Source organism: Equus przewalskii, chromosome 2, assembly GCF_037783145.1.
Source record: "Equus przewalskii isolate Varuska chromosome 2, EquPr2, whole genome shotgun sequence".
NCBI classification, from domain to species: domain Eukaryota; kingdom Metazoa; phylum Chordata; class Mammalia; order Perissodactyla; family Equidae; genus Equus; species Equus przewalskii.
Genome location: NC_091832.1, coordinates 17,511,147 through 17,525,340, shown reverse-complemented (window position 1 = coordinate 17,525,340; position 14,194 = coordinate 17,511,147). Strand labels below are relative to the sequence as shown.

At 42.0% G+C, this 14,194-nt stretch overlaps 1 protein-coding gene across 3 annotated transcripts; it reads left to right on the top strand.

The window, feature by feature from the left end:
* The first annotated feature begins 668 nt into the window (after positions 1 to 668).
* On the top strand, positions 669 to 13,976 carry ZFP69B (ZFP69 zinc finger protein B). 3 transcript variants are annotated; one of them, XM_070610108.1, is made up of 6 exons: positions 669 to 973; positions 1,642 to 1,920; positions 4,363 to 4,448; positions 6,184 to 6,310; positions 6,571 to 6,666; positions 9,853 to 13,976. In XM_070610108.1, the coding sequence occupies exons 2-6, from the start codon at positions 1,794 to 1,796 to the stop codon at positions 11,019 to 11,021; spliced, it is 1,605 nt and encodes a 534-aa protein (XP_070466209.1). In that variant the 5' UTR covers positions 669 to 973; positions 1,642 to 1,793; the 3' UTR covers positions 11,022 to 13,976. The 3 variants fall into 3 exon arrangements, with proteins under 3 accessions (XP_070466209.1, XP_008522398.1, XP_070466210.1); XM_008524176.2 differs by having other exon boundaries at positions 845 to 973; positions 1,488 to 1,920; positions 9,853 to 13,968; XM_070610109.1 differs by having other exon boundaries at positions 878 to 962; positions 1,488 to 1,920; positions 9,853 to 13,968.
* The last annotated feature ends 218 nt before the right edge of the window (positions 13,977 to 14,194 follow it).

Sequence of the window (14,194 nt, the reverse complement as noted above, 5' to 3'; positions counted from 1 at the left end):
TGACCTCATTTAATCTTAATTACTTCTTTACTTCAAATACAGCTGCACTAGAGGTTAGGGCTTCACCGTAGGAAATTTTTTGGGGGTGGGAGAGGGGGAAACACAAACATTTAGTCAGTAACAGCCAGCAAGTACATAATTTTATTCTATTTTGTAAATTGTTATTTTTGTAAGCTATTGATGTAGAAGTATACTTGGGAATGATGTACTCCTATTTTATCGAGGAGACAAAACCCAGCAATGAAACAGTATTACATTATAGTCATTTTTTGCAGAAAATACATAAAATACATGAAAAACCATAAACCGTGGGTGTGTGTAGGTAGTCTGTACACCAAATGTTAGCAATGTTACCTCTGTTTCGTGAGATTATATATAACAATTATTTTGCTATTGTCTATTTTCTGGTAAAGCAATTCACCTAAGAACTTACTGAATACTAGAACAAAAAACTACCTGATCGTGGTATTCTTTTAATGAAACATTGGATTCCGTTCCATTTTTAGTCTTTTCCACGTACATATTAAGTGAAAGAGGTATCGATTCTTTTATACCAACGTTGTTTCGACAAAAAAAATGATACAGATGTTTCCCGTTTGTCAAGGCTTTCACGTCTCCCCACAGAAAGATTCACAAACTATTCTCCGCAGAGAAGAGCTGGTACCGTTGAGTAGTCTCTAGGGTGGACGAGAACACAGCCCCGTTTCCTTCCGCAGGAGCAGGGCTGCTTCACCCGGCTTCGGGTCCGGGGATGCTGGCAAGCCGAGAGGGACGGGACCGCCGGGCGAGCATCCCGCGGGGGATGCAGCGAGCCGGCAGGCTGCCCCGGAGGACGCTGGGAACCACGCGCCGAGGCTGCTGCCGCGCAGGCGCAGCGGCCGGGGCTGCACTCCGTGGGAGCATCTCGGTGGCTGCGGGAGGGCGAGGGCGAGGGCGAGGGCGTGGGCGTGCCGTCGGAGCCGGTGAGAGTGGGGTGAGTGGGGTGAGCGGGGCTCGCCCGGGTCTGGGGAGGGGACCAGCGAGGAAGAGCCGGCTCCACTCCGCCCCGTCCGCGGTCGCCCGTGGCGCGCGGTGCACCCAGCGCCCCCGGAGTCGGACAAAGGCTGCGAGGGCAGGGCCCGGCGGGTGCAGTCCTGGAGGAGGGCTTGTCCTCTCCGGTTAGGAAGGGGGAACCGAGGTTAAAGTGCTTACGTGATTTGATGCAGCCGACAACGGAAGGAGCTAGGATTCAAACCCAGATCCTTTTTGATTCTAAATCTCAGACTATTTTAAACATAGTACTACTGCCTAAAACAAAGAATTGGATTTTAGTCATCTCTCTGCTTCCTGACACCAGCACAGTGTTTTGGACCGTGTGGGCTGTGTATATCCGCGGTCTCCGTGTATCTTTTGTAAAAATCTTTCAGTGATTGGGGCAAGTTGTGGAATTCTAACCCTGTAGCTGAGCCTTCTAGATCCTTTTGTTGACTCTGATCTTTTCTGCCCAGCATCGCCAGGAGACTGCAGAGGTGGCTGCTTAGAATCCATACCTGGAGCCTTCAGCTACCTGCTGAGAGATGGAGCTCGAGATGGGAGGTGTTCCTTGAAAGCCTAGACATTAAAAGGTCCAGACTCTGGATTTTGCTACCCTGTGTTCCCCAGGTGCCTGAGAGTGGCGGACACCTGTACAACTGTGAAGCTCCCCGTCAGAGTCTCGGGCAGTTTCCTCATCAAAAGTGGACAAGCCCAACCTGGACACTCTGCCTTGTGGCCTGAGGCTCGAGAGGCCCCCGGAAACGAGTGCCGGAGTCATCATGCTGCAGCGGCTTCTGATCACCCTGCCCACCGAGGCCAGCACCTGGGTGAAGTTGCACCATCCGAAGAAGGCCAAGGAGGCGGTGCCCCTGTGGGAGGGGGTGACTAAGATGTTTGAAGGAGAAGGTGAGAATAGACTGATGGGTGGGATGGAGGAAAAGCAGCATCCTCTAGTGTGAGAAGGAAGGGAGACACCTGAACAGAAGCATCTCTTGGGGAGACAATGGGTAAAAGGTCTCTGGAGTTCTTGATTATGGCTCCTGGCCTGGGGTTTTCCTGAGCAGGAGTGGTCAGTTCAACCTAAAACCAATATTTCAGTGTCATGGCTGTATATATAGTCTTTCTTTTCACCCATGGGCGCATGGGGCAGGGAAGACTTGCCCGACTTTCCTTATTTTGTGGTGAGGAAATGTGAATCAAATGTGGGCCCTGTCCCGGTGCTCGGTGGCTGGGTCAAGAGCAGAGGCAGCAGGGGATGTCCTGGTGAACCTGGGTAACTTGGGTTAGAAAGCAAGAAAGAGCACAAAGACTAATGGATGTGTTTTGGAAGGATGGAACAGCCAGGTGTGAGGGGCTTCCACTGGACAAATTTGAGACAGTTGTAACACCTTGAATAAATAAAATTCCACAAGTTCATGATGACACTTAAAATAGAGAAAGAAGTTGGGGGACTCATTTGTCTACATTGGAGGTGATTAATACACTGATTTCTTACGTTGAAAATAGACTATTATGGGAATGGAGGGTGCATTGACCTTGCTTTTTAGATCATTTCAGATCATTTAGATCATTTTAGATCATTTAGATCAACAATCATTTAGGTTGTTGAGGGAAAGCTCTTTATAGACAATACCTGCCAGTAATAAATGTAGAAGGAATGATAGAAGATTTTACTGTAAATGAAATAAGGCTGATGGGGAACAGGATATTCACATGGTGACAAAGTATCACCCCCACAGGTTACTTGCTAAATGCCAAGGAGAGAACATACTTTTCCAATGGTGACATCTGGTGGTCACTATCTTAACCAAGTGTCCCAAAGATGGGATAACTTGACATTTTGTGCCTTCTGGGTAATGTAATATAAAACATGTGGTGTCACCCATGGAGTATTCCTGCCAAAAATGTTTTACCGGATCCTAGATTAAGCTTAAAGGCTGAACTTCTGGTTTAGAGAAAAGACGGGATGGAGAAATAGGGTAAACCCCACTGTGAGGATAGTCACATTACTCTGGTCTCTTAAAAAGCCAATGTCATGAAAAAAGGGAAAGTTTTATTCTAGAGTAAGAGCCTGGAGGTGACAACCACTTTGAATGTGTGAACCCTGATTGCCTCCTGGTTTGGAAAAAATCCAGAATAAAAGACAGTTTGGGAACAGTTGAGAAAACGTGAATATTGACTGAATGTTTAGATACTATGGAATTACTGTTAACTTTCTTGGGGGTGGTGAACGGTGCTGTGGTTGTGTAGGAGAAGATCTGTGTTTGAGGTATGTAGGAATGAAGTATCATGATTCTGCAGCTTTGAAATGGTTCAGGAAAAAAATCTAGGTAGATGAAGCGAATATGGCAAATGCGAACTATTGTTGCATGTTGGTGGCGGATATAAGAATGTTCAATATTCATGATAAAAAGCTGGGAAAAAACACGAGGACAATAATTTGTGTGCCTTAATTCCTGGTTTATATTTTTAATACCTTAAATTCAGCCAGGATTTCTTGAATTCTAGCCACCTGGCAGGATGTTGTGCTTAACACTTGAGCAGATGGAAGAAGAATGAATCAGATACAGTTTCTACCCATATACTCATACTAATATTCAATCAAGGGAGATAATTATCCCCTCGATAATTTATTATATAAATACATTTTATATTTTATATATGTATAAATTTATATATTTATATATTTATGTATACATTTATATGCTATATAAATAAATTTGTATATTTATTTATACAAATAAATATAATAGGAGACGGCCTGAGATAGATGCTAGAGTAGGGACCAAAACCAAGGTTTTGGGGAGAAGAGGGGAGAGGAAACTTTTCTTCTCATTAAGGGTGTCTGAGAAAACTTCACTTGAACTGGTCCAGAAGCTTAACTCAGTTTTTCACTGAGTAGGCCCCTGGTAAAAGGACTGAGGTGGGTGCTATCCGGGTACGTTCAAAGAAGGGTGAGTAGGATTATGTGGGTGGGTGTGTCCAGGGGATGAAGGATGGTGTTTGGAGAAGCTGCTTTGGCCTGGTTGCGGAGGATCTTGAAGACCCTGGTAAAGTGTTTGGAGTTTTCCTCCTGTCGGTGGGGAAGCTTTGGGGATCTTTGAACAGAGGAGAGGCCTGGTAGATGTGTGCTTTTGGACCAGCGTGGACATTGGGAGACGTTAATCCCCAAACAACACACTGCAGGTCCTCCTCATTAAGGAGCCCTCAGGCTGTTCTTGAGTCGCTCTGAATGTCCCTGTTTGTGAAGGTATTGAGAGAGGAGCCACATTCGGCTGGCCTGCAGGCATTGTTTCTGTTTGGGGGATTTGGGGAGATGCAGACCTCCTGGCTCTTTTCCTTCCCCAGCTCTGCTGTCTCAGAATGCTGATGAGACTCAGGGAGAACGTTTTGAGGATGACGTGGCCTCTGGGCCCTCAACAGCAGAATTCCAGGTGGGTTGGAGTTTCCTGTCACTCTTTGAAATTGTTTCTCAGAATTTAAGAGCCTTGGACTTTGATTTTCTTTGCCTCAACTTCCTGGATTGGATTTTCTTAGCCTCTTTGAAACCAGGCTGCATCAACTGATTTCACAGATAATTCCCCACGAGTAGTAACCTTCCTCAGGAACCCTCTTGTTTCTAGCAAACCTCTAGTCCTTTATCCAACAAATTTAAAAATCGTGCCAGGGTGTCATGTAGTTCTTGTCCTTAAACCTCATTGATGTCATCTTGGGGAAAGGCAAACACTGTAAAACCTTTTTAGCAACAGTTAAAAATTAACAGGAGGTTAATTTTAGGTTCTGATGTTCTTGCAGATGTATACGCTTTATTAATGACCAGTAAGAGGGGATTTTTGGTCACGTCCTGGGGCAGAAGTGTAGATGAAAACAGAAGTGAGTAGGGAACCTACTGGCAGGTCACAAAGGGCACAAACTAAATAAGCTGAGCGGAAAAGGAAAGCAGACTTCCAAGAGCAGTTCAGCACTGTCTGTGTATCATAAATGAGCTATTCAGAAAGCCCATTGGCAACTGGCAAAGCTCTATGTTGCCAAGCCCTGGAAGCATAGGGAAACTCAGAAAATTCTGGAGTACTCAAGAGAAAACCGATATAGAAGGAGATATTATTAGAGAACAGAAGAGTTTTAAAGTGGATCTCAGCTTCCAGAGTCGCATGGTACAGGGTTCAATCCCACGTCTTTAACCTTCAAGTTCAGTTTTCTCATTGGTTAAAGGTGGATGCTAATGTCAGCCTAATAGGCCTGAAATGCATTCCAGAATTATTTACAATACATAAAAAGCATTAAATCCATACTTAAGGAATTTTTTATTATCTCAGCTTTCTGGCTTCTGGGTTCTCTTTGCATTTGATAGTTTTTTAAAAAAATAACTATCAGGGGCCGGCCCGGTGGCATACTGGCTAAGTTTGAGCATTCCACTTTGGCGGCCCGGGGTTTGCAGGTTCGGATCCCAGGCACAGACCTGGCACCACGTGTCAAGCCGTGCTATGGTGGCATCCCAGATAAAACAAAGGAAGATTGGCACAGATGTTAGCTCAGCGGCAATCTTCCTCAAGCAAAAAGAGGAAGACTGGCAACAGATGTTCACTCAGGGCCAATCTTCCTCACAAAAGAAAAACTATCAAATGATGGTTTAATTTACGTAGATGATACCTAACAGGCTTTGGTACTGCACAACACAGTGTCTGCTTTGGTCAAGGGATCTTCCTTACTAGGCAGAATTCATGCTCCCTCCACAAACGTGTTGTTCTTGCATATTTTCCTTACTAAAAGAAATGCCCAGCTAAGGGTATTTACCTATGCTGAAATGTTCTCATTTTAACCAATTCTTTCAGCCCAACAAAGGTCCGTCTTCTCCTGTGGCCTTAGCCCCTTTTGAACTCTCCCCTTTCTCAAATATTCCTGGTATTTATTGTTTTTAATCTAAAATACTATATGCTTTTCTGTGGCGTTCTTTAGTATTGCATGAGCATTTTGCCTTCAGCCAAGTCATAAGTTGCAAAAGACAACTTACACGCTCTCTGCCTTGTTTTGTAACCTCCAGCAGAGTGTCAGGCAATCAGTTTTCAAGAGAGTCTCCAGGAAAACTTGGCTAGAATCTCTTAGCATCCGGACAAGGTCAGAACAACTTTCCTGAACTCTGGCTGAAAAGGAACATACTTGTTATTCTAGGAACTGTTGACCTTCAAGGACATATCTGTGGACTTCACCCAGGAGGAGTGGGGGCAGCTGGCCCCTGGTCACCGGACTCTGTACCGGGAGGTGATGCTGGAGAACTACGGGAACCTGGTCTCAGTGGGTAAGGATGGGTTCTGTGACTAGAACCTACCTATTGGAAGAAAGTCTTTATTTCTAAGTTGAGTGCTATGCTTGGGTTTTGAGTTCTGTATCAGAGGTTTCTAGTTCATTCCGAACAGCAATTCAGGATTGCTTTGGTCTTTTCTGCGCTGGTCTTTCCCCTATACCCTTCAGAAGGCCTGAATCCCAAAGAACTATTTTTAAATTCTTGGGATGACTCTTTGACCTCAGCACATGTAGTTTTTATTTCTTCGTGAGCAGGATATCAGCTTTCCAAACCTGGTGTGATTTCCCAGCTGGAGAAAGGAGAAGAACCATGGCTGATCGAGAGAGAGATTTCAGACGGTCCAACTTCAGGTAAGAGCAAGACAGATGGGGCCTTGGTCAGCTTTGCGAGAGAGTTCCACTCAATGGCTTCTCCAGGCTGTGGGGAAGGCAAAAGCCATCTGCATGGGACCCACGAGAAACCTGGTTGCCACTCTGTTACCCTTTCCTGCACTTGCCTCTTCTCTTTAGTTTCTTTGGAGTCAGAGGAAAAGAGATGCCTTTCTCATCAGCGTTAGCCTTCTGCACCATTTCTCCTGACCTGACTTTCATGATTTTCTTGCTTTTTCCAGCATTCCACACCTTACCCTGATCATAATTTCCTTCTCCTGTCCATTCAGCTATTCATGGATCTCTCCTCATTAAACGCACCGCCCTTCCCCAGATTCTCATGTCATTTATCAGGGGTTTCACTTTCTCTCATGATTCCATTTAATATTTTTTCCTCAATTTTATTCTGTGATCATAGCTTCAACTCTGATTCTAACCTGTGTAATTTAACATTTTATTTCAGATAATTTATGACTCTTTGAGAAATCGCCACTGCATTCCTTCTTACCAAATCCAATGGCTTTTAACAGTGTTCTTCAACTTGTAAGATCAGGAATAATGACAGCTGTTTGCCTAGCTGGCCTCTGTGAGTCCTGTGCCTCCCTCAGCCCCATCTCACAAATGAGGGAAAGAGGCCTCATAGGCTAAGAAATTTGTATGGGGTCACTTATCTACTACGTGGTGGAGTCAGTGTTTGAATTCTAATCATTCTGTCTCCAGTTTATGTTCTTATGTTGCTGTCCTACATGCAGAATTCAGGTCCAGAGACCTCGCCACCTCCTTGGTGTCATTTCCTCCACCAACTAATTTAGTACTTTCTGTCTTGTCTCTCTCTCTCATTGTTTTTTCAGTGCTTCTCATCAACATCTTTTTTAATGCAGATGTATCATTTCTGCCTTCGTTAGAATAGGTTAAACTACGGCAGCAAATAGACTTTAAAACTTGGCTCAAACACAATAGGGGTTTCTTGCTCGTGTCCTGGTCTGGGGGAACTGTTAGTTCAATGGACAGTTCTTCTCCACCTGGCGAATCTGGGACCAAGATTCCTTCCACACGGTGGCTCCAGCATCCCCTAGGGCCTCCGCATCTTCTAAATTCAGCCAGCAGTAGAATAAGAGCACAGAGGAGCTCCTTCGGGAGGTTTTTATGGGCCAGCCTGGAGTGGTCCACATCACTTACATTCATTTGTTTAATGGGGGACTTCACTCAATCAATTCAAGGAAGATTGGGAAGTACAGGGTAGTTGTGTGTCCAGAAATGGGGAGAGCAGATTTCAGTGAACAGCCAGCAGTCTCTGCCACAATCCCCGAGGAGCCTTTTACTCTGCTTTTCTATTTCTGTAGAAACTCCCACAGATGCATTGTGAGGGTTTCAGCTAGCCCTTTGACACCTGTATTCTCCATATTTTCATCTTTGCCTTACACGTCCGTATGAACTCTATTCCCACATATCCCTGGTGTTTAGGGCATCTCTGCATAGAGCTACTGTGTCACTTCAACCCCAGTATGTCCAAAAACAGAAGCCATCTTCTCTCCCAAACGAACTTCTCATCCTGACTCCTCATTCCTTTCAGTCTCAAATACTAGAAATCATTTGCCAGCAAGACTGTATCATGTTTTCTACTGTCAGTTTTTCCCTCATTCCCCATGGCTTCTTCTTTGATGTTACTGCTAGATGCACTTCTTTTCATCTCTCTTGATGATGTGCTGAGCCACGTTCCCATCACCTCATGCCTAGGACTGTCATTTCTCGTTGCATTTGTTGATGTCTTATTTTCTTTTTCTGAATCGTTTTGAATGCTACCACTACATTTGACCACTTGAAATGTAACATTTATCTTGTTCTTACCATAAAAAGAAAAGTTAAGTGACTCCCTATTATGGATAGTAAGTAATATAAACATCTCTATTTGCTTTTTAAGTCCACTCCAAAATGTGTCTAGCTATCACTGAGCGCTTTGTATGTGCTGTTACTGAAGTGAGATTAGAAATCCTGAGGAATAAGATTTTGCTCTGAACAGGAAATATTGGTGCTTTAGGATGGCAGGGTCTAGAATGGATGGATAGGAATAGGAAGAGTAAAAATCAGGGAAATGCCCTCATCCAAAAATATTGTGCCATGTATACTATGAATAGAATATCTATTCTCTATCCTTTAAGATTTTACAGCATAGTTAATATTTTGTCACAAATTTAGAAACCATTAATTAATATATAGGCAAAAATCATGAAGGTTGATAAAAATCCAGTGAGTTTGCAGGGAAAGGCGCCCACATATACTGAGAGCACAACCCAAGAATTCCTCTTTAGTAAATCTTATGAAATACTGACAGGAGTGTATACAAATGTATGTATAATGATAAAGTGAAAATTTGGAGACCACCTAAATATTTTTCAGGAGGGAAAAGTCAAATTACGATATGTCCACAAAGTAGAATGCAATGCAGTTGTTAAAAAGAATGAGATAAATCTAAATGTACAGACATGGAAGGGGGCCCATAAGGTATAGTTGAGTTAAAAAGCAAAACAAAACAGTTACAGAACTATATGAACACCGTGATCCCTTTTTTTAGTGCATATGTACATTTATGGCCATATATATATAAATGCACACATTCACATATACAGATTGTTGGGAAATGTCTGAATGCATGTATTCCAAAATCCTAAGAGACCAGAGGAAATGAGGATGAGATTGAGAGAGGCTATTCTTTTTTGGTGAATGTATCCGTATATTATTTAATGTTTTATTTTAATGTGTAAAAAGTATGAGATAAATACTTAACTTTTTTTTTAATAAAGAAATTTTTGTCATAGAAATATGGGCTGGAGATGATATGGTATTTGAATCCTGTCTTCTTTAATCTTGACTCTTGATATTTGCCCTTACAATAATGCTCTCTTCTTATTCCATTTCCTCTTGCAATTCACATAAATGAACTCCTTCCAGTTTCTTAAAGTCACGTCACATACTTCTAACAGCTTCTTTGACCACTTCTTCACTTCCTTTCGTATTAGCTGTCTAGTGGCAAGATCGCATTTGAAGACAGTCCAAGCTTCCTTTACCTCGTATATGTTATATTTTTTCCTTCCTGTTCTCACTATGGCCATTTATTTCTTAAAGTGAAGTGAATAATATGGGTCATTTGTAATTTTGGAATTCTTTCAGACTTGGAGAGTAAAACAGAAACCAAAGAGTCACCCTTAAAGAATGACGTGTCATGGGATGAATTACACCATGGCCTGATGATGGAAAGGTCCACAAGAGGAAGCATGTTGTATTCTCCATTGGGAAGAGTCTCAAAATGTGATAAGTTAAAAAGCCACCAGGAAAATCAAGGAATGGGTGAAGGGCAGATCCCCTTGACCCACAAGAACACACCCACTCAGGAGAGAGACCGAGAATCTAACAGATTTGAGAGAAGTATTAATGTGAGCTCAGAAGTTATTCCAGGACCAGTAGGTCCTCCAAGAAAAAGAAACCATGAATATGACATATCTGGAAAGAGAAGTAGATACAGTTTAGATTTAATTAATCATTCAAAGAGTCATACAAGAATGAAAACCTTTGAATGTAATATTTGTGAAAAAATCTTCAAACAGCTCATTCACCTTACAGAACACATGAGAATTCATACTGGAGAGAAACCGTTCAGATGTAAAGAATGTGGAAAAGCCTTTAGCCAAAGTTCATCCCTTATTCCACATCAGAGAATCCACACTGGCGAGAAACCCTATGAATGTAAGGAATGTGGGAAAACCTTCAGACATCCGTCATCTCTTACTCAACATGTTAGAATTCATACTGGGGAGAAGCCCTATGAATGTGGTGTATGTGAGAAAGCATTCAGCCAGAGCATTGGGCTGATCCAGCATTTGAGAACTCACGTTAGAGAGAAACCTTTTACATGCAAAAACTGTGGAAAAGCATTTTTCCAGATTAGACACCTTAGGCAACATGAAATTATTCACACTGGTGTGAAACCTTATATTTGTAAGGTATGCAGTAAAACCTTCAGCCATAGCACGTACCTAACTCAACACCAGAGAACTCATACTGGGGAAAGACCATATAAATGTAAGGAATGTGGGAAAGCCTTCAGCCAGAGAATACATCTTTCTATCCATCAGAGAGTCCACACTGGAGTGAAACCTTATGAATGCAGTCATTGTGGGAAAGCCTTTAGGCATGATTCATCCTTTGCTAAACATCAGAGAATTCATACTGGAGAAAAACCTTATGACTGTAATGAATGTGGAAAAGCCTTCAGCTGCAGTTCGTCACTTATTAGACATTGCAAAACACATTTAAGAAATACTTTTAGCAATGATATGTGAAATATGTTCAACATCAAAGCACCCTCATATTGGAGCAAAAGCCTCTAAGTTAATGGGTTTTTGACTTTTGGATTTCAAGAACCAATACGTTTTTTAAAATGGTTTGACCCAATGTTATAACTATTAGTTTTGCCATATTAAAAACCCACCTATTATCAGCATTGTTTAAGAAAAGAAAGGGCATTTTAATATTTAAAAATGTGGGCAAGAAGGATATAATCATAAAGAATGAGCTTTACATTGAGTTAAGTCAGCTTTATGAAAATCTCCCAAATTATTTTTCTCATTTCAGTATGGGCCAGTGAAAACTTCATCAAGGCAGATCGGTGATCTGTGGACTGGCTTCTGAGAATCACTGTGTTACATATCCGTTTAATGAATCAGAATAAAATATAGTATAACCTTTTACTGGCCTTTGTATGGCTAGAAAAGGTATAAATAAAAATGTTGGTTGGCTCATTTCTCAAAGAAATAATGTTAAATGAAGCTTTCTAGAATTGATAGATAACCTACTATACATGAGATACTTATGTATGTTTTATGATTTTTGTATAGAGAAGAATTTGCAAACTTTTTCTGTAAGGACCAGATAGTAAATATGTTAGGTGTTGTGGCCTTAGGATCTCTGTCAGAACTGCTCGACTCTGCTGTTTTAGTGCAGAAGCATCCAGAGACAGTTTGTAAGCCAGGGTATCTTGACCTTGGCACTGCTGATATTTTGGGCCGGATGCTTTGTTATGGGCAGCTCTGGTAGGTTTAGTAATATCTCTGGCCACAAGATGCCAGTACTTGATGCCAGTAGTCCCCACATCCCTTGTGACAGCCAAAAATGCCTCCAGACATTTCTAGATGTCCCCTGGGGTTCAAGATTGTCCCTACTCGAGAAACACTGGCATAAATGAATGGATGTAGCTGTGTTCCATTAAATTTTATTTAAAAAACAGGTGTCGGGTTGCACTTAACGCAAGGGCCGTAGTTTGCCTCTCCTGCTGTAGAGAATGCAAATGATTAATAATGGCAAGAGACTCTTATGTAATGTCAAATTAGTATGTTTGTGCATATCTATGCCATAAGTCTCATCTCCTTGTCAATGCCTTTGGTATTTTGTTGCAAGAATTTTTTAAAAGTCGCATTTGTAATGCTGTTGAAGAAGCCTAGGAATTATTTATGGCAATGTTTATGCAGACTTCAGTCCATAATGGTGCTTTTTTAATTTATCCATAAGTACTTCTGGATGTATCTCTAAAAGATAAGCACTCTTTAAAAACAACCTACACCTAAAAATATTGGGCCATAATTCCGTAGTACATAGTGATGCCTTTTGAAGATAGCTATACTGAGATTGGTGGCTTGCATTTTAATTGTTTTTAACTTGCCCTTTGACAAGCAGATTTGAAAATGTGCTTTCTGTTGATTGAGAGGGTGTTTTGAGATAGCCCCCAGAACAAGACATCTAGGGGCCCACCAAAGAGGACCAGGGAGCAGGTGACTGCAGGGGCCATGTTGAGGCAGGGAAGTATGAGGGAGAAAGTGGAGGAATTGACTCATAGTACTTCACTACACTTAATAGATACTGCATCCGTCCCAACATAATTGGAGGTAGGTCAGTCTCAACTTCTTACTCTTATGTGGCAGAACAATTCAGTTGACTGAACATTGTCAGTATAAACTATCAAAAGTAAAGCTGTAAATCCAGAATTTATAATATATGCCATTATTTCTAGATTTTTTTCCCATTACTACATTTACTTTTTTTTTTTTTTTACTGGCCTCTAACTCTTAAGTCCTTGTGTGACTTTGATGGGTCAAAGGACAGAGGGGATACACACTGTTCCTTCTGTATGTTCTACCATGTTTCTATGGTTTTAGATTTCCCAAGAATTTGGGTTTCTCTGATTGCTTCTTTAAGTGGAAGTCCTGACTATCACTTTTCTTTACAGTCCCTGCCTCAATGACCTCATATAGTCTTATGGCTTAAAATACCATCTCTATTTAACTGCCAAATTCACATGTCCACCCAGACCTCCCTCCTGAACCCCAGTCTTCTTCCTGCCATCGGCCTTTGCACTAGCTGTTCTTCAGATATCGTGCAGCCTCACCTTCTCATCTTTGCTCAGCTGTTGCCTTTTCACTGAAGCCTATCCTGATCATGCTACTTAATACCGCACCCTGTCCCTTATGCCCTACTCCAACATTCCCAAGCCCCCTTAACTTGCCCTATTGTTTCTTATTCCATCACGCATCGCCTAACATTCTAGATACTTTACAGACCTCTTATGCTTATTGTTTACTGTTGTCTTCCCTTGCTGGTATGTAAGCTTCATGAGGGCAGGGATCTGTTTTGTTCACTGATGGATCACAAGTGCCTAGAAAAGTGCCTGGCACACAGTAGGGACTCAATAAATATTTGTTGGGTTGTTTTGATTTGAACTGAGTTGAATTATGTATCCATGATGACGATAGAGAAAGGCGATCTCTATACTTGCATACCTAGATTGTGTAGGTGAGGAAATCTTTTTTTTTTTTTCTTCGCAAATAGATCAGAATTGATAGGCCTGTAAGAACTGCAAGTCATAAATGACACACTTTTAAGATCGAAGAGTATTTTTAAATTAATTTGCTAAAAATGCAGGTAAATATGGCTGATTAACCACATGAGTTTATCTTTGTCTTGTAAATGTGAGTTTATAAAAAATTGGGGGAAGGGGTTGGCCCAGAGTTCACACATTCTGCTTTGGTGGCCCAGGATTCACGGGTTTGAATCCCGGGTGTGGACCTGTGCACCACTTGTCAGGCCGTGCTGTGGGAGGCATCCCACATATAAAGTAGAGGAATATGGGCATGGATGTTAGCTCAGGGCCAGTCTTCCTCAGCAAAAAGAGGAGGATTGGTGGCAGATGTTGGCTCAGGGCTAATCTTCCTCAAAAAAAAAAAAAAGAAAGAAAGAAAGAAAAATCAATTTGAAAGAAAAAAATTGGGGGAAGATAAAAGACAATACAGGAGCAGGGGGAGAATACAGCAGTAGACAAATGTCAAGACATTTTTGGTAGTGAGAAAACAGAAGAGAAGTTACTGATTCATCAGTGCCTACTGAAAAGTATACAGGCCAGAGGAGGTCCCCAGGAAGGCTGAGGCCTTGGAGACACCGGGCATCATGGAAGACAAGGGGCTGA

Coding starts and splice junctions, on each gene's coding strand:
- ZFP69B (XM_070610108.1), top strand. CDS start 1,794: ATGCTGCAGCGGCTTCTGATCACCCTGCCCACCGAGGCCAGCACCTGG. Junction 6,311..6,570: donor CGGGAACCTGGTCTCAGTGG/GTAAGGATGGGT, acceptor CTTCGTGAGCAG/GATATCAGCTTTCCAAACCT. Junction 6,667..9,852: donor TTCAGACGGTCCAACTTCAG/GTAAGAGCAAGA, acceptor GAATTCTTTCAG/ACTTGGAGAGTAAAACAGAA.